The 19,871-nt window shown below is 40.9% G+C and overlaps 2 protein-coding genes across 3 annotated transcripts; one reads left to right on the top strand and one right to left on the bottom strand.

The window, feature by feature from the left end:
- The first annotated feature begins 1,659 nt into the window (after positions 1-1,659).
- Positions 1,660-7,082, top strand: RPS27L (ribosomal protein S27 like). Its single transcript, XM_075160325.1, has 4 exons — positions 1,660-1,773; positions 2,300-2,408; positions 4,786-4,896; positions 5,988-7,082. Exons 1-4 carry the CDS (start codon positions 1,768-1,770, stop codon positions 6,014-6,016), a joined length of 255 nt encoding a protein of 84 aa, XP_075016426.1. The 5' UTR covers positions 1,660-1,767; the 3' UTR covers positions 6,017-7,082.
- A 9-nt stretch (positions 7,083-7,091) lies between these two features.
- LACTB (lactamase beta) lies at positions 7,092-19,324 on the bottom strand. 2 transcript variants are annotated; one of them, XM_075160322.1, is made up of 6 exons: positions 19,058-19,324; positions 17,966-18,032; positions 15,502-15,692; positions 14,794-15,139; positions 12,973-13,138; positions 7,092-10,530 (listed from the first exon to the last, which is right to left on the bottom strand). In XM_075160322.1, the coding sequence occupies exons 1-6, from the start codon at positions 19,322-19,324 to the stop codon at positions 9,987-9,989; spliced, it is 1,581 nt and encodes a 526-aa protein (XP_075016423.1). In that variant the 3' UTR covers positions 7,092-9,986. The 2 variants fall into 2 exon arrangements, with proteins under 2 accessions (XP_075016423.1, XP_075016424.1); XM_075160323.1 differs by lacking the exon at positions 19,058-19,324 and adding an exon at positions 18,516-18,741.
- Positions 19,325-19,871: the final 547 nt, after the last annotated feature.

The following is a 19,871-nucleotide window of genomic DNA, read 5'->3' as shown; positions in this document are numbered from 1 at the left end:
GCTGAATCAACAGGCTTAATGGATTCTCCCCTTTCCTTTCTGCTTGCAGATAACATACATTTGAAAAAGACTGAAAGGTAGTAGGAACAGCTAAGACTCAAGAACTGACTCTGTACTGGTAACTGCTTTATGTTCCTAGCTTCACAGGACAGCATGCAGAGGAAAGTATGAGTCAGAGGCTTTCATATTAAATTCCCCATGATATAACAAGAAATACTTCCAAAATACCTCTATCTGTGTGTCATCACCACTCCAACACATAAGGAAAAAATGGTAACATAACATTACAATGTTACAAGACAATGGTTGTGATGGTGAGAAAAGGAAAACCAATATAATGGCTTGGAGCACTACAACACATGGGTCTATTCTTGCAGAATAACATAGGGTTTTGGGGTGGGAAGAAAGTATTTTGAAAGTTGTGTACAGTGTCAGCACTGGAGAGGCCATCCCAGCTTTGAGAATATTATTGTCAGAAAGATATGCCTCTATAAAACTTACATCTTCACTTGTGCTCATGGCAAACTTTAAAAATAATTTTTGCTAAATGCATCAATTCTCTCTTCAAAAAGGATGTGGCTCAACACGCTGCCTGTTGTACGTTTTGTAAGACCTTTCACGCTAGGCAATTTTCATAAGGTCTATTTGTGCCACTTACTGGACTTCCTGTGAATTACACTTTTAAATGTCCCGGGCTTGATCAAATTAAATCCAAGAGCCTTTGCAGATTATATTTGTAATTATTTTTATTGATTTATGGGAAAAATCTCTCAACTTCTTACTAAAAAAATAATGAAAAGTGTTCTTTTCATTCCCACTATCTGCGATATTTTTATTTCTCATAGGTTTTCTAAATCGGTTTAAACACATAAATGATAACTAACAGAAATTCCTCTGCATTTTTCTTTTTAACTGGGGTGGGAAGCTGCAAAAGAATATGCACATCGGTACAACTTCACACAATGTGTCATTTCGAATGAAACGACATATAAGTGACAATTTAGTCAGCATCTAATATAAAACAGGACTTCTAAATGCCATTTATTACCTGAAAATACCTGTGTCATGTATTAATCTGTTAGAGGGGAAAATGAGCAGGTTTTTCGAAAAGAGAACTGCAATCGCATTAAGACTCTGTCTTTCTCTGTGCCTAATCAGGCTTTGAATGCCAGGGAGAGCGAGCACCGCGGTACTGCCCTACCGCGAACACTAACGGCCACTAAAAGGTCTCACGCCGCTTTTTCCCGTCAGCGCCACCCCGCCTCTGAGAAAGCGGCCGGCGCGTTGCTGTGAGCCCGTACAAAACTCCCCCGCAGGAGGTAACCGCACGTGCGCGTACTGCTGCGCTGATCCCCTCGTCAGCGGAGGGTAAACAAAGCACGTTCGGTGCAGGGCAATGACAGGATGGCGGTTTGCCAGTGCTGCAAACGACGTCCCTACGAGGATGAGAGGCCCGGCAGCAACCGCCGGCGCCGCGGCAGCCCCCGGCCCGGGTGCCCGCCCGTGGCGGACCGCCGCCGCCCTCCCGCCGGCACCCCCGCTCCGGGGCCGCGAGCCCCGCCCCCGCGGAACACACCATAGACCCGAGTCCGCCGGGCGCCCAGAGCAGCCCCGGCTCCGCGCCGCCAGCGCGGCGCTGCCCCCGCGCCCGCCGGAAGCGCGCGGGGAAGGGGCGGGGCGGGCCGGCGGTGGCGGCAGCGGCGGCAGTAGTAGCAGTAGCAGCGGGGGGCCGGCGTCGCGGGCGCACGGCGGGGCTCCGCGGCAGACATGCCTGTGAGTTGTTCACCATGGGGCAGGGACCGGGCCGGCGGCCGAGGGTCCGTCCCCGGGCGGCCGCTCCCGGCTGACGCCTGCCCTCGGGCCTCCGTGGGACGGGGCGCGCGCGCTCGCGCCAGACCCGCGCGGGGGCACCGCGTGACAGGAGCCGCCCCGGTACCGCGCGCCGTAGCCTTCGGGGCCAGGGGCGGGGAGCGGAGCGGACGCGCCCGTCTCCGGCCGCCGCCCCCCGAGGGACCTGGCGGCGCCGCGCCCCGAGCCCGGGCGGGCGAGAAGCGGCTGCGGTCGCTCAGGCTTCTGGCCGCTCCCGCCGCACTGGCAAACGCCGGCACCCCGCCGGCGGCTGCGGAGGCGCGAGCGGGGTCCCGCTGTCCCCGTCACGCTCGGCCCTGCCGGGGCGGTTGGCTCTGGCGCTGCGGCCGTGCTCGGGAACAGACTGAAGGCGGCTTCGCGGCATCCAGCCTGTCCGAGTAGGCTGAGCGCTGTTTAACACGCAGTGCGTTTCTCCTCTTGCCCCACCCAGCTGGCCAAAGACCTGGTGCATCCCTCCTTGGAGGACGAGAAGAGAAAGCACAAAAAGAAACGTCTTGTGCAGAGCCCGAACTCCTACTTTATGGATGTAAAATGTCCAGGTAAATATTCAAAATGTTTGCATCTTACAGAAGGAACGAAACTAAATGCGGTTCATCTTCAAAAAAAGTGTGATGTTTACTTTTTTTTCCCCTTCTTATCTAAATGTGATTTATCTGTTCTGTAGAGGAAGAAAAACTCTGTATGTTGCTTTGGGTTTTTTTAACAATAAAAGTGTTTTCAACCTTTTTCAAAAGTTAATTTAATTAATCAGCTTTTTATTTTATTTTCTAGAGGTCTTGCATGAGATTTTTTTGGTTGTTCGTTTTTTTTTTTTTTCCTTTATGAAATCCTGGCAAGTAGGGAAAAAAACAAACCCCCAGATTTGCATGTATAAGAAGTGAGATGAAATGGATGCCTTAAAGCATCCATGGCATAAGTTTCAAATAGAAGACAACATTGTTCTCTTCCTTTTTTAAGTTGGTTGATTCTGGAAGAGCAACCAGAAAAACTTTCACAAGGATATATGCAGGCACACTGGGACTTTACATAGAAAGTAAAACATACCCAACTGTCTTTTTCGCATGTTGCCGTTAAGAAGTAAGCTGACATCTAGCTTGCATATACAGGGGTTATATTTAAGGTGTTGCCTGTGTCCGCTTTTCACAAATTTTCATTACTTTGGCTCAGAAACATCTGTATAAGCAACTTCTCTTCTATAAACTAAAACACGGGATTTTCTAGCACAATTACAGGAGTATGCTCTACCACCGAACAGCTTCTTTGATCAGCACAGCTACATCCATATCAAGGCACAGAATTTGTCAGGTGTGGTCACTTATCTCCTAGGAACTACTGCAGTGTAAGAAGATTATAGCAGTAAGAAAATGCATAGACTTACTTACAATAGTGATCATCCTGACTAGAAGCAGGGAATTGTTGCTGTATTCAGATTTTCTTATTATCTTATTCTTTCTTAGTAGCTTAGATTTCTAAGAAGCTCTGAGACATTGTTCTCCATCTAAAAGTGAGGTAAATTCATTAAAACTGAAAGTAAACTGTGGTTACTTCTAAAAAAACACATGGTTGAAGGCTAAGTCACTGATTCTTTTTTTTTTAAACTTTCTTCAAACCAGTGTACATGCATGCATATACTAAGATACAGTTAATGTCAATATAGGCCCATAGGTCATTTGGTATCTTCATTGTTGTTGGATTAATTGGTTATTGAGTTTGAGGGATATATAGAGCTAAGCAGGAGAGCTTCAATAACGACAGAGTGCTAAGCACGAGGCACTGAAAGTATCAGCCAGCCTTCTGCATTGTTCAGTGTTGTGGGAAGTTGCTACTTAGTTACTGAAATGGATCGGGCTCATTTCCCTGAAAACTCCACAAAGTTAAAAACTCATCAACGTGGAAGTTTACATTCATGGGGGGAAAACAACATTTCCTACGGTTAAATTTCTGCTGCTAGCAGTTTTTTGCAAACAAAGATTTGTGCAGTTACCGTTTGTGATTTAAACAAAGCAGAAATCTGTTATTCCGTCTCACAGGAGTTCTCTCTACCAACCAGTTCTCTTGTCAGAGAGCTTTCCAAGGACCTTCCTCACAACTATTCTATCTTATCTTTCTGGTCCACACATGCTGAAAATGGAATCTATGCTCACCTTTATCTATTTGTCTATTTTCTGTATCCACATCTAGATTAAATCCTTTACAAGTTTTCTCTCTCCAAAAATTCCTCTTGGCTAATTAAAAATACTTCTCAGGGAAAAGAATGAAAGCAGTGAAAATCCCTTTGTCCAAGCCATGTACGAGAGTGATTTCATTCTTTCTTAAGTCATAGAATTTAGAAGTTGTAGACAAAGTGTTGCTGATTCCTCGTCTTGGATCTGGAATTAGTGAAGTTATTCTGTGCAAATCTTCTCGTTTAAATACGATGCTAGCTCTGTAGAATGCAACCAAGCACATGCCTTATGTGTACCAATTATTAAACAGAAAGCAAACACAGATTTGAACAGCAGTGTTTATATTCACAGCTGCCGGACTTTGTCAACAGCAATGTTCTCCTATTACAAGTTAAATATTTCTCTAGCTAGATGGGTTCTTCTGTTCAGCAGAGAAGGCTAGTCTAGAACTCCTCCACTTTTTTGCAGAAGACATACTACAGGGCTTGTCAGCCATCAGGCTGTGTTGATTTTCATATGGGGAGTCATAACAGTTTCAGTTAACTAACTTGCTTTCATGTGCATGTTAGTAAAAGCATGTACTTTAGACCACAATAACAATGTTTTGCTTTGTTTTACTTGGTGTGCTGTATAATGAAATATAGATCCATTTTTGGACAAGTGTATTTAGAGTATCTGATGCAATTACACATACAATAAAAAAGTAATGCTAGAAATACTCAATGGAAAGTTTAATAATGCTGTTTTCCAGGATGCTACAAGATCACCACTGTATTCAGCCACGCTCAGACAGTAGTTCTGTGTGTAGGGTGCTCAACTGTCCTGTGTCAGCCTACTGGGGGAAAAGCCAGGCTCACAGAAGGTAAGGGGCAAAGTTTAGCAGCCTCAATATTCCACTTACATAAATGCATTTATGTATTTATAGCCTACAAATATTTTAGCTTTGATTTTGAAAACTGATAATGGAATGCTTATTTTGCAAATTGCTTAGAGTTGGCTAGTAAAAACATTGTTAATGGGCCCTGAATTGCAAATTTTTTTTCAGATTCTTGTTTTTAAATGGCTATACAGATATGCCAGGCAGCTAAGCAGCTACATTGTGATCAAACACACTTGATTTTAGGTGCTTTGACTTTTTGTTTCCTTTAGCCTATCTGTAATAAATACTGCCTATTTAATTCTGAGTTAAGTTTAGATTGTTAAAAAGCACCATTAAGAGAGTAGGGTACTTGTGCCAGGCTAAAGCGATTCTGTGCCACTGCTAGTCAGTGTTGGCTTGCCTTTTTGTTTTTAAACACTGTAAGGCAGTTCCCTGGCTTGTTACTTAATCAAAATTTGTTTTGTATAAATTATAAGGAAACAAATAACCACTGATAATTATATACAGATAACTGGTATAACACCAGTATCTTGAAATGCAACCCAATGTCTGAGGTATACGAAAAACACTGGAAACACTTGAGGGTTTAAAAAAAATTAAAGAACAAATCCAGATTTTATTCATGTTTTGTTTAAAGGACAAAAGGTAACTATATATGCAAATTACATATAGTAGAGCTTATACCACGTGCTACTATATGGCTGTAGTTTATATGAGGACGGAATACCTGAACTAAGGCTGTTGAGCAGTTGAAAAGGTATCAACACTCCTAGCAACTCTTCCAGTTTGGGGTTTGTATCACTAGGGGATGGAACAGTAGACTGAAATTTTAAAAGGTGTGTGGAAGAAAAGAAATAGTACACCTTAGCCTTATTTTAAGATGAATTATACGACAGCCATGTTGTTCTGGTTGAGTTAGAGAAGACTCAAAGTGCTAAATCTTCACCTCTTGTGGTACATGAAATTTAAATTTATTGTATGAGTTTTCCTACTTAAGTTGCGTGGGCAATTTTCCAAGGCAGTTTAACAATTTAAGGACTATTCATATCTATACTCGTGTGATTTCTTTACAGGCTGTTCATTTAGAAGAAAGCAACACTGAACACTTCAGCATGTTGTTTTGGATCTGTGTTCCTGAAAGCCTTACCGGTTTAAAAATGCCTGTTAATACAACAATGTAATTACAATTGATTTTGTAAAAATTTCATGCTACTGGTGACTAATGAGCTGGAATCTCTTTTTCAATAAATGATTTGAAGTGCAAGTTTTTCCTGCAAGTTTGCAGATAGCTGAGCTCTATTTTTATGATTTTTCTTTTAAACAGTGTACTGTTAATTGGGTGGTGTCATTTAATATAAAAGCCTTGGACTTGCTGCATCCTTCCCCTTGTTAATCAACTACAGCAGTGTAATGCATACGGTGACAGAAACTGCTGTAAGAATGCATTTTGTGTACTTTATTACTGCAGCTACCCTAAGTGCAAGGGTTGCAAAGGCTAGATAGATTTTCAATGGTTCATTTGCTTTCAACATTGGTTTAGTCCCTTTACTGTGTTGAGTAACATGCTGATAAATAAAAAGATAAAGTTACTCACTTACATTCAGCTGTTTTTCTGGAATGCATGTTTTTTCCCTCCCTCTAATCTGGTCTTGAAACTGCATTTGGTATTCTATACTGAGATTTCTATACACAAAAAAAAAAAAAAGGAGTCTTTTGCAAAACATTGAAAGCATTCAATATAGAGAAGGCATATGGTATGTAAGCCACAGTAAGTCAGCAAACTACACTAACAGCTGTGAATGGTATCCAGTCATTAAAAAAACGAGTACAGCAAAACCATGCATACTTTCCGTATTAAATACTGACATTAAATAATGACCTTTTCGCAATGAGGAAACAGGTTTTTAGTAAGTCTTTAAAAGCCATCCCTTTCTAAATGGCTGTTAAAAAGTGAATTTTTTTTAAACCGTGAGAAAACATTCAAACAAAGTCTTATGTGTATCTTATTTTACTAAATAATATCTCAAGTTATGTATCAGCTTGTCTTTCAAAGTATCAGGTGTCTTGATGAGCTAATTATTGTTGGGAATTTCTACTTAACCTGTATTCTTTTTATGACTTCTAAAGCTTGTATGTTTCTAGTCAATAAAAAAAAAACCCAAACCTGATATTACAATTCATTGCGTTTGCAAGATAAGTTTTATTTCAGTTAATTCAAACAGTGAACACTTATAATTACCAGATGCAAAAAGTAGATGTTTGATACAGAAATAGATGCACCAATTTAGTATACATGCCTTTTAAGAAAAGTACAGTTTTATGTCAGTGCTATACTGTGTTTTCACAATAAAGGTTAATTTAAGAGCAAGTTTATCATGAAAGCTGCTCTTAATTGACCAGTTTCCCACACTTAATGCCAGTCCATCAAATAACTGGTTTCAGAACAAAGATCAAAGTAGCAACATTAATTCACTTGTGACCTACATACATGTGCTAAGACCAGATTGATTCCTAGTCCTCCATATCTCTGCCTTCTCTGCCTCCACCCTAAAAGATAAGAACTCATCATTAAGTAAATACCAAATCAGAGAAAGTCAGTGACCCATTTTGTTCCAGGTACTGGAAGATGAAATTTAGACATCATAGCATCTCCAATACTGTACATGTGACAACTGAGGTTTTTTAAAAACCTGAAGTTACAGGAGATACAGTATAAAGAACATGGTATGCATATAAAAAGTTGTTGGTGGCTAAACGTATTTTATGAGGGGAGTGAGACACTCACTGTCACTAATACCTCAGTGTTAGAAATGCCTTAGACACTTCTTAACCATTATTCACTTTCATACATACTTCAAATGTTTACATTTATTAGTGTTTGGTCATATGCAGACAAGCACAATGGTAAACCTACGCCTTCTACATTCTGAATCTTTGTCCAAACACAATGGTTGGTGAGCGAAACTTGTTTTCTCTCAAGTGTGCAAAATGGTTTTCAAGAACAATAAATACCATTTGCAAAACAGATACATCATACAAGAAAAGGATGTTATAAATCCTAAAATAATCAGATTTTCTGTATTTAAAACATTGTATTTGGCCTATTTCTATTCATGTATTCTTCAACGTGAAGACAACTCAGAACTACTTACTCTTGTTCCCTGTGTAAAACAGGCAATGACTTCTGCTGCTGCATGTTTACCCAGCTAGTAGACTCAAGACTGGAAAAAAAGAAATGTTGCTATTGTAGAAGACACTCACGTCCAGTACTTCTGTATTGGAACTGTCAAACAATATCGAAGACTTCAGTGGAAGAGTAGATCATTTATTGCCTGACCAAATGAAAGTTTTTTCAGAAAGGTTCTCTCTGTTGTCTCTACTGATTTTATATTCTTGAGATAAAGACAACCCATTAATGAATAAAAAAGTCAAGTTTTGGTGAGTGGGCCAGAAAACCCAAGCAAATAGTTTAGGTGTAAGCTTTTACTGTTTTAAGGCACAAGAATGATTATAATTACGAAAAGTTCTAAACCAGTCCTACTAGCTTCAATTAAAAATGTAGGTAAAACACTGACACCCCAAAATACTAAATTTCCTGGTTTGTCAGTCTTCGGTAATAAGTGCTATCATAGGCATACTGGGAACAGAGATGATAGCATGTTTCATCACAGCGCAGGTAACAACTATGAAGTTAATACTAAAAGCACTAACTTGGGAAACAGGCAGGTAAGGCTATCTTCTGCTAGCTGTTATCTAAGACATCTTGCTCCTTAAATTCAGAGAAGCAGAGCTGCTAAACAGTGCAGGGATATAAGTATTCAAACCTTTCCTGAAGGATATTTTGTTTTGTCTCAGCCTGGAAATACTGTCTGATTTACTGCAGGGGAAGTGGGGTGGGGGTAAATCTTGGAGATCATAGAGACACTCCATGCCATTATGGAATATATAAAATTAACATATTCAGATGTTATTGTATTCCTGTAGTAAAACTGAAGGTTAGAAAATGCTTCCTTGGAACTCTGTCACAATTTCTTGTTCAACCTTGGGCAAAAGTAACTCCTTGAGGCAGGTCCCCAAATGGAAAAAAGGATGATTTTCAAAAAAAGCCTCTCGAAGTCTGTGAGACTTCTACTACTGGCTTCAAGAACGGGCTTTACATTTTATTGAGTTATTTCAATTCCTAATTCCTATATCTAAAGGAGTATCTACATTACAGAATACAGTGCCATTGCTGGCTACCAAAGTTAGCACGTGTATCATTCAAAAACAATGAGACAGCTTAACAGTTCACCATGTTGTGCTATTCGGGCATATTCAACTGTGGAAATACCCTTATTTCACAGTAAACTAGTTTCACACATTCTCTGTGTCCAATAAAACTGGAAGAGAGGACATCTAAATAACAACAAGATTTTTACTTACATTACTCTAGCTTCATTCTTTTCTAATTCTTAACATCCACAGCTCTGACAAAAGCATACTTCTGGTATAAATCTGCATTCTGGAGGTAGCTTCAAGATTTGGGTTTTGTTGGGTTTTTTTGCTTTTTAAGCAAATAAGAAAAGCCCTATGTGAAAATATAAAAATAAACAGTAAAACCATTTTTCTTTAAAAAGTAATACTGAACAGTTTTGGCGGACTGGAACTATGAGAATAATGAATTACGTCTTTGTGTGCTCAAATCAAGATGTTAAATTTTTCAGAAGTTTAACATTTAAGGTAGATAATTTGTTGTTGTATTTCTCAGTGCACGTAACCAATGCTAGTTTTTTTAATCTTGGTCAAGTGCTTGACTGGATGATGAAAAAAACCTGCTAATCTAATCATAATTTACACAGGTACTACAGAAGTCAAATCTGATTGTTACATTCTCCTTTTCTGTAAGTTAGGAACTTCCCTGAGAGATGAATTCCAGTTACACGTAAGTTTAGCACCACTAGCAGAAGTTAATTAAGTGAATTTTTTATGCTTTTTCTTCACGCATTCTTAGTGATCTTGGAGTCCAGTTACACCCTTCTCCATTTGTTTTTCATGTTTCAGTACAGTGAGTTCAGTTACACGCATCTCTTTTTTTAATCTATATATTGTGCCCATTTTTCTTTATCAAATTCCCTTGCAATCTTTAAGGCAGTGCTGTTGAGTGAAACTGATTGCATATTACAGATAATACTAACAATTACTCCCCTAGGTGGTGCCACCAGCCCAGTATCTATAGCTTCAGAGTCCAGCTCTTCAGGAAGAATGAGGAGGACACTACTTGCCCCCACTGCACCACCTGTATGAGATGCATAGTGTCTCTGCTGTCTGCAACAGCCATATTGTTGTTTTTTCTCTACTACAGCCCAAGCCATTGCGTATTTACCATCCCTGTCCCACGATACTTCCGTTTTTGGCACTGGGGTCCACATCATTGCGACTGTGTCTGGTTTGAGGTACCCAGGAAGAAATTTGCCATTAGTGTTTTTAAATTGTCCGGCTTGGTAACTGTATAACAAGGCATTTCCAAATTTCAGAAGGTCGCCTACTGATGACAGAAAGCCACCACCAGCCCACTTGTAAGAGTTGTCCACATACGGTGCGTTTACCAGCCGTCCCTTTTTGTTGTAAACATAACACCTAGAATTCAAGAAGATTCAACTTGTCATTCTCAGATACTATGCACAACTATTTTAAGCTGCCCTACCTTAAAAGAGCAAACTGAGCATGTATTAGCTTGTTCTCATGAAACACTAGATTTTTTAAAAATGTATTTTTCTTAAATATATTTCTTGCAGAAAAATCGACAAGAAATTCAGACAGGAAAACAAAAATTAAGGTGACTTCTTAGGTTAGAAGCTTAGTTTCAATAAAAGTATTAATCCTTCTACTTACTCTTAGGACATACTAAGAGTAAAGGCAATATACAAATGAGAGATGTGACAGAAATCTATAGATCAGCCAGCACAGGATTCTTCTTAAACCCCTGTACTAGATTTAAAGTGTTTTAAGAAAGAGGAATCCTACAACTACCCCATGATTATCAGACACTGAACTGAAATTTCACTGAAGTCTTAGGTGACTGCTCTGAGACAGCAGTTTCCATTTATGATTGATTTCCCCCCATTGCCCCATTACAGTTACCATATACTACAACAACTGAATATTCTGGAACTACTAAGAAAAGTGAGAAGCAGAAAGAGTCTTGCAAAACCTGTCATTAAAATACAAATTAGAAACTACCAACCAGAACTGCAGAATGAACTATCAGGAACAACCCAACAGGAATGCAGACTGAATTATGCTTTTGAAAGAAACAGTCCAATCATGACTGGATTCATTTTATACAACATATGAAAAGGAATGTTGAATAACTATATAATCTGATGAATTTCAGCTTTGGCCTTTAGACCACAGGAGGTCCATGTACCAGTTGTGAAAAGGAACCACAAAAAAAAAAAAGGGGGTGGATGGGTGGGGCAGGGCAAGCCTACTATCAAACAGTACAGAGATACATTCCCCATCTAGTCTGCACTTACATTGGAAAACTTTTAGGGAACTTCTGAAAGCCGTAATACTGAAAATCAGAGATTGAAGTAAAGCAAGAGAGATGAATGGTCCAAGACTACCATCAACTCTGCCAGTGACTTGATTATCTCGGTGTCCCTATAGTCAGTTTTTTTATCACAATAAAACCTGTTACAAAGACGCTGAAATGCTTGACTTACACCTCTAAAAGATCTAGAACATGAGTTTTTAAACATTTTCATGTCAGTGAAATATAGTATAACCAAAATACTAAACATACCACAACATGTCAATATGTTCTAGTTTGAGGCACCAAGCTAGCTATTTGTAGAAGCAAAACCATCACATCAGCATCTCAGTTTTGCTTAACAATAACTAGCCCATAAAAAGACCCCCAAAACAGCACCTGTCCCAATTCTTTCATCCCTACCATCTTTCAGTTTATAAAAGGGTTAATATACACACATATATTTAAAAGAACTTGACTGTACAAGCTTGGTAATTTATGAGAACATCACTAGCATCCAGATCTACAGCCACAAGAACCTCTGAAAATTTGCAAGCAAAATAAACACCAGCAGAAAGCATCTCAGAATACAGCAGTAAAACTATCCCAGAAACATTACAAACTGCTTTGTGTGTGTGTATGAATGCACACACACTTTAAATATACACTTACATGTAAGTACTATAAGCCTTGGATTCAACATGTTCATCACCATTTTCATTCTTTGAGAACATTTTAGAAGCCAAACTTTTAAAAAGTTTGAGTCTCATTTTCATGAGACTTTTTCCGTAACCTGCTTTTGTGATTCAGTTAGAATTCTTCTCCTGCACCAAAATTTAAGAGGTAAGTCAATAAATCAATTTCAGAGCCCAGACGGGTAGGTCAATAAAATAAGACTGGAGAGAAAGACAAGAAACTCTACCCTTAATCCACTATATTGCAATGGATTATCCAGTTATTTAAATTTCTCTGGGGTTTTTTTGTTTTTTGTTTTTTTTTTTTTTTGTATTTTGGTGGGGTTTTTTAAGTTAATAAAAAGAAATCAATTGGTCAAGCATGTTCTGTGTTAAACAGAATTTTAATTCTGGTTAAAATTGATACTACAATTTAATTTATGAAAACCTTGTGTTACTGTGAGACTATTACAATTCCACGGAACTCTTAAAAAATCACTATATTAAGCAAGCCAAAGTAACTATATATTCTAACATAATCTAGTTACTCCTTTATTTTACTATACTTACACTTACCTGTTTATCTGTACCCAAAATAAATGCAAACGATAAAGTCACCCCTGCCACTCCCCCCCATATATACTCTTATAACAGGAAACACTTATTTCCTAGTCTGTAATTTTACATGCTAATTACAGAACCAATACTATAATGCTGACATAAAATCAGTTACATGAATAACTTTGAAATAACATAAGCTGCTTCATCTAAAAGCGTGAAAAAAAAAAATCACACATTCTTAACTCAGTTGGCTTAATAAAGATAGAAAGAGCAACAATTGTTGTGGGGAAAAAAAGTTTCACCCTTGTTTACCTTGCTCTGTTATATATCATTGCTTCATTGTCATCTAGTACAGTTGATAGCATATCCAAATCACGAAACATTTTTAGCATATAATCTGTAAATTTTTGTCCTGAAACTCTCTCCACAACAGCGCTTAAGAGAGTAAAGCCATACGTTGAATACAAGAACTGACTACCTTGAAGAAACACAATGAGAAAGGGAAAAAAAAAAGTTAGTTAAATGGAATCTGAAGGATAAAATTTAAGTAATCACGTGTGCCAATAAAACTACATATAGCAATGAATAATCAATTAAAAGATTCCCCCTCCACCCCCATTTTAATATGATGTGAATCACAAGGTTATGATACTGGGGCCTAGGAATTTCTGTACTGCAGCAGCACAGGTGCTTGCTAAGTGCACGTAGCTCTGAGGACAGCGCTAAAAAATTTTCAGGGATCTGCATGTACAGCCACGTTTCATGCCGAGATGTGAAGACTGACATTTAACATCTTTTCCACAAGATATACCATACCAGTTCTAAGAAGGATGTCTGGATTTGGAAAGCTGAAGCAAACCATAAAATTACTTTGTAAAAGACGCTCACCTACTGTGACTTGTTTGTGTGTCTATACCCTAGAGATGGAAAGACAAGGGTAGTACTCGCTCAAGGTTTTCAAAGGTCTTGATCACTTTTATCATGCTGTTTCTAGTTCTAGTTTTCTAGTTCTAGAATATCCTGAAAGATTATATGAACACTAACATGCATATTATTTAAGACAATACAATTTATTTACAAAACAATGTTTCATTTTTTTAAATCTCATTCTTGTGCTAATGAAATGCCTTCTATGAAACATCTACATACCAAGCAACTGCCAAACTGCCTACAGATGAGAGAGATCTCTTACCATCTTGGAGAGTTCTAGGAACCATTTCAAGTAAGTGGTTAACTTCTCCCTTTTCCTACGCCTCTCCCCTTAAATGCACATTATTTACTGTTTATCAGCAATGTGTATCATTTGCCTGTTAACCTAGCTCATTTAGAACTTACATCTGAAGTTCCTCGAAGTCCTCTCTAGAATTAACTTAGATAATTCCAACAATAAATAACCTCAACAATTCTGTGATTCTATGGTCTCTCTGCAGAATTTTTTAGCCCTGGTTTAGTGCCTCACTAAAATTTTTTGCTTTTGGTTCATATCTAGAAGGCCCAGAGCATGAATACAGCAAGTTGGTATCCGCTTACAAAATACTTTGTAGATACAAATTTGTTACCAAAATTATAATCTGCTTTAGCATTTATAAATCCAGTAACTGGTACATTTCATAGCACTTACTGCACTACTTAGAGCTCCTGGGAGAAAAGTCTTATTTCTGCCTGAGGTCCCACTTTCTCTTCTCCCCTGCATTACCTGGGACTCTGTATTACCTTTTAAGTCTTGGCTACATCACATTTTAAACCTGTTGGATTATGGTGCAGATACACCATTAAAAGGTATCTATATAAATATAATTCTTTAAGTCAGTAGATTGGTAAAGATATCTATACAAGACTGTTATCTAAAATTGAACTGATAAAATCCTGATCAGTTCAGTCTTCAAAAGTTACGTCAGTTTTAAGACAATTACATGACCAGATGGTTTGTACAGAACAGCCCAAATACTTCTCCGTTGAGCTTTTAATGGGGCACAAGAAGAAAAAAAAAAAGGGGGGGGGGGGAGCAGGAAAAAAACCAAACCCACACAAACACTCTTTACCGAACTTCACTAGCCTCACTGCATGTAAAACAATTTGAAACAAAAATTTCACCAGAAGAGCACATTTTAGTCTAAATGACTAGAAACTCACCTGGTTTAAAGAATAAAGGATCATTTTTAAATATCTTCAGTGATTCAATCACGCTTTCAAATTTTTCCTTCAAATAATACTCTTCTTGCTCAAATTCCTTGTCTCTCCTGCCAGGTTTTGAATTTCGGCTTTTTACCTCACCTTCATGTTCCTTCCTCGGTTTGACAGAATCAGTCTTTTCAATCCCTTCTTTTTCTCTTTCTTTTTGTTCTTTATCCTGATAGGGTTTTATTAGTTTAAATGGTCTGTTTGCCTTTTCCTTTTCTTCCTTTACTTTTGTAATATCTTTTTCATAGTGACGAATCCCACTCAAGTGTGAAACTAACAGTCTTGTAGTAATAGCGACCTAGATAGAAACGACAATATTTAAATGTGAGCTGTCTTCATTAAAGATATGATGCACACTAAATCACCAGAAAAGTAAAATTCAACATGACAAGGAACAGACAAAGACATAAGACCTTTTAAATATCATGTATTAAACCCAGGTAAAATCTATACACATATATGTGCACACTACAGGCTTGATATAAAACTGAAGATACAAATTTCCAGCGTTGCTTTTTCGAGCAGCAAACATCAGTACTTGTCTAAATGATTTTTGGTGTTTTACAGGAATAGGTCCAAATACAGGCACCTGTACACATATGGCTGTGCAATGACAGGAACAAAAATCAAAAAAAGTGTTACCAATAAACAATTACATACCTTTTCACCCTCATAGACTTTTTCTGGAAATTCAGGGACGTATTTCTGCACCGGAGCATCTAAATCCAGTTTCCCCTCTTCCCACAATTTAGCAACAGCCATCATTGTAAGACACTTGCTAATACTAGCGATTCGCATGATCGTCTCTGGCTTACATAGTACACGATTCTCTACATCAGCATAACCCAAACCTTTAAGAAAATAAAAACACTGTGGTAAATATTTTGCATAGAGACATGCTGAATTAATTATTTGCAATGAATTAGATTTACTGGCTCTTTAAAACATTTTTCCTCTAGCTAAACTGGGGCATGAAGCATTGGGCTATCCCTGCTCCTGCTTCAATTAAGTTAATAAAATTTTAATGTAGTAGGAACAGTTAATCAAAGCCCATTGTATTGGCCAATGGCATCCCAAGTTACTGATTAAGACTACAAAACAAACCTAATGATAAATGAGATTGAAGATTAAGCCAAAATTTACTCCTGAGGTCAAATATTCAATGTAGAGAAACTAAAGAGACCAAAATCTAGACTGTAAAATAACTGATCAACAGTCACAAATACTCCTTTTATTATTCTGAATTCATGGTTGAAACAGTAAAGGATCTTATTTTGTCCATACAGAAATTGAGAAAGGAAACCACTCACAAACTCATAGCAATAACCTAAGTTGTAAAGCTTCACAAAACAGTGGTGTTATACACTATGTTTCAACATCACTCAGCATGACTTCTATTAAGGGACAGCTTAACAGTCTCCATACCAGTGTTTCCTACGTAACCAACCCACAAGTCTGATAGCAAGAACTGGAATTAATAAGGCATTATCAACCTCCCATACTAGTCCTCAGTTTGAGCTAGGTTTGAAGAAACTGTGCAAGTGATGTTGCAGCATAAAAAGCAATGAAATGCAGTAATGACATCTTTGCAGTTCTCAGCACAAGCAAGGCCTGCAAGCAACGCATGTCTGTCTATATAAAACTGCAGTCTAATAATGAACTACTCAGAAAAAAAACCCTTGCCAAAATACAAGAAATAAAACAGATGACATGTCAGTTGCCCAAGACCCTTTCTTTTACTTAAAGTTGCTACTCAAGTGCTTGCATGGTGCTTGTGAACACAAATGCTGTACCCCTCAGTGAAAATACCTGCCAAATCTCAAATCGCTCCCATCAGTTTAGCAAGAAAGCAGGTTTAGCAACCGTGGTCACAAAATACATGCAACTTAAACCTGTTCCTATTTTTGCCCCTATGAAGAAGGGAGGAGGACAACAAAATGAGCCAGGAGTCTGCTAGAGAAGGTGCTAGACCCACCTCCCAGCTGCCTTACTCAAGGCAGTGTTGTTCTCTACGTCCATACGCAGCAGGGTACAGAAAGCTCTGCCATGGCTTATGCTCCCACATGTAGTTGTCTCGCTACTGGATCTGGCAGTCCTGGTGATAAACCACAACCCTGGCCACTAGTTCCCTCAGGCACTTTCCTGCACTTCAAGGAAGGGATTCTGCGGAAGTCTTATAAAAACTTCTGCTTTCATTGCTAGGTAATTTGAGACCAGAAAAAGCTATCTGATTTGAGAAAGTTTGTTATTCAAGTTTCTAGCACAATTTTCTTATTAGGCCATGTTACAGAAGGTACCAGAGGCTCTCCAACTCACTTCTGTCATGATGAAAGAGAAATGAAAACCTATAAATCTATAAAAGTTAATGCAACAACAGACTGTCAGAAGAAAGTCAGCAGCAATCTTACTTACAAAAATTTTTTTTTTCATATCTATAACACATTAATGAAACATGTTGACATTTACTACTACCATTTAAGTTGTCCAAAAAGCCCAAAAACATTGTGAAAATGTTTCTGGAAACAGACACACAGTTTGGTAGTTTTTTTAAATAAGCATCAAATGTCTACATGATATGAGCAGTATTAACAGACTCTAAAACTAAACTGCATAACAAGAAAAATCACTTGCAATTTCTGGAAGGATGACATCTGTTAAATCTCTGTACCTTCTCAGTAAATATCTACACCTCAGCCCACAAATGGGAGACAGGTCGCCAAATGTGTGCCATTATTACTTTGACTATTAAGAAGTTCCTGTGGGGAGAACAGTTCTTTACCTCCTATAAACAATTCTACCAGACCACTGTATAGCTGCATGCCTAGAGTATAAGTATATTCAAAGTCCAATCTGACAGATTAATGGAAGAAAGGTTCTTAAACATAACTGTTGAGATATACTAGCATATTCAGGAAGTTATTAAATTATCGATTCCTGGCAATTATTTAAGTTTATCAAGGAAAGTATCAGTTCATACTCCCTAGGCACCGGTTTCCGGCCACTGTCTGGACATGTGACATCAAGTGGATGAAATCCCAGCCTGATCAGTGCATCCGAATTGTTCATTTTTAAAACATTCATTGCTTCCCAACAGCATGCACAACTACTACTCCCATATACTAACCTTCTGACCAGACTTCCTTTCCGTCTACAGAAACTCCAACTAGTATACCTGGGATTCCTGCTTCATCCTGTCAAAAAAAAGGACAGAAGACATTAAGAAAGATCTTTACAGTTAAAAAAATCCCAAACCCTAAAAATGCAAAAGCAATCCTACAAATACACCTGCACATTGTTGTCACATTACAGTTGAAATTTTGTTAAATACTAGTTGGGCTGAACTGGTATAAACTTCTTTCGAAAAACAGACATTTTAATCCAGCAACTGGGAAAAATGTATCTAACAACAATAATAATTTAAATTAAATAATTTATTTAATAACTTAAGTAAATAAGCGATCAGGACATGCAAGAAAAACTGAACAGAAACAAAACATTGCAGAGTTAATATGCAACACGCAAAATGCATCATCTATTAGCAAGCAGAATTTCAAAGGCGCTTCAGTTAAATTTTCAAAGTAACTACAACGTGCTTTTTAAACAATCCCCTTGATTCTCTCTCCTTCCTACAGCCTTTAAGGCCTTCCCTCGTTCTCAGATACCCCGTACCGTACCACACTTCCACCAGCCACCCGCATCACGCTGTGCCTGGCCTAAGCTTCCCAGGGGCTGACAGCCTCCGCTGACGCCACATTAGGAAGAAAAACAACGAAATACTCGGTAAGACAGCTGCCGTGACATTCAGCGATTCGTTTGCGATGGCTGAGCGGGAACCCAAGGAGCACCCGCAGGAGCTCCGGGCGGGGCGGAGGCCGTGAGCGCCCGCGGCGGGACAGGACGGGGCGGGCGGGCGGGCGCGGCTCCTCACCGGAGAGCCAGCGGCTCGAGGTGAGCTCCGGCAGCTCGGCGGGGTTCGCCCTCCTCCTCCAGGCGCGAGGCGGCTCCTCACAGCCCGGCGCGCACCGCAGGCCTGGCGGGGCCCCCAGAAAACGTTCCCCCCACACCACGCTCGACCGAAATCTCTTGCAGCGATGGCGAAGCCCACGGGGACGAGATACAAGCCCACCTCCCCCCTCAGGGAGGTGACGGCCGGCTCGCACAGCACCAGACGCGGGGCGAGACCCCCGGCTCCCCTTCAGCCCCGCTCGCCCAGCACCTTAATCCTCCGCAGCAGGTCCCTGCTCCGCTCGATGGCTGCGCCGAAGCCCCGAGGGGGCGGCAGCAGATTCGCCTCCGCCTCCTGCCCGCCGTCAGCCTCGCAGCCCGCCGGCGTCGGCACCTTCACCCCCAGCGCCAGCCCCAGCGCCAGCCCCCAGCCCCAGGGCCGCGCCGCGGCGCCGCCGCCCCCTCGCCGGGGCGCCAGCAGCCGCCCGGCCCGCCCGGGGGCCGCCGCCCGCCGCAGGGCCCGCGCCAGGCCGTACATGGCTGCGCCGCGCCTCCTCGCCACCGCCTCACCGAGTGCCCGCCAGGCAGCTCCAGCCGCTCCCGAGCGCTCGCTCGGCCGAGCTCCGAGCGAATCGAGCGAGGGCGGCCGCTCGTCTCAGGGCGTCGCGCGGCTCCGCGCCCGGTGGCGGCGGGGCCGGAGCCGGCGAGGCAGGCGCGGCCCCGGAGCCACTCGGGCGAGAAGCCCCGGCAGGGACCTGGCAGGCCGCACGGCCTGTGCTTCCCGGCGCCCCGCAGGGCCTCTCCCGAGGGGCGGCGGCGGAGCCCTCCCGGCATGCCGGGCTCGGGCGGCCGCCGCGCTGCCGGAGAGCGAGCGGAGCGCGGTGGCGAGGAGGACAGCGCAGCTCGCTCTTCCGCAGACCGGATTAACTGCAGGTTAAAGCCGGGCTCGATCTGACGAGCCGCCTGCCGGTGCCGTGACCCGCGCCCCTCTCCGAGCCTGGCGGGCAGCCTGGCGGGTCCCGCCCCGGCAGTCGAGCCGCTTTCCCGGGGCTCCTCACGTCTGGCTGGCGAAGGCGATTTAGAGC

Source organism: Calonectris borealis, chromosome 11, assembly GCF_964195595.1.
Source record: "Calonectris borealis chromosome 11, bCalBor7.hap1.2, whole genome shotgun sequence".
Classification (NCBI taxonomy): Eukaryota; Metazoa; Chordata; class Aves; order Procellariiformes; family Procellariidae; genus Calonectris; species Calonectris borealis.
This window is presented reverse-complemented; position numbering and strand designations above follow the sequence as displayed.

What these genes read in the sequence shown, in the direction of transcription:
- RPS27L (XM_075160325.1), top strand. An exon ending in TATGGATGTAAAATGTCCAG is followed by an intron (nt 2,409 to 4,785) that starts GTAAATATTCAA and finishes GCTGTTTTCCAG; the next exon opens with GATGCTACAAGATCACCACT. An exon ending in AAAAGCCAGGCTCACAGAAG is followed by an intron (nt 4,897 to 5,987) that starts GTAAGGGGCAAA and finishes ATTTCTTTACAG; the next exon opens with GCTGTTCATTTAGAAGAAAG.
- LACTB (XM_075160322.1), bottom strand. Translation starts at nt 19,324, where the DNA reads ATGTACGGCCTGGCGCGGGCCCTGCGGCGGGCGGCGGCCCCCGGGCGG. An exon ending in ACCTGCTGCGGAGGATTAAG is followed by an intron (nt 18,033 to 19,057) that starts GTGCTGGGCGAG and finishes TTTTTTTGACAG; the next exon opens with GATGAAGCAGGAATCCCAGG. An exon ending in AAGTCTATGAGGGTGAAAAG is followed by an intron (nt 15,140 to 15,501) that starts GTATGTAATTGT and finishes GTTTCTATCTAG; the next exon opens with GTCGCTATTACTACAAGACT.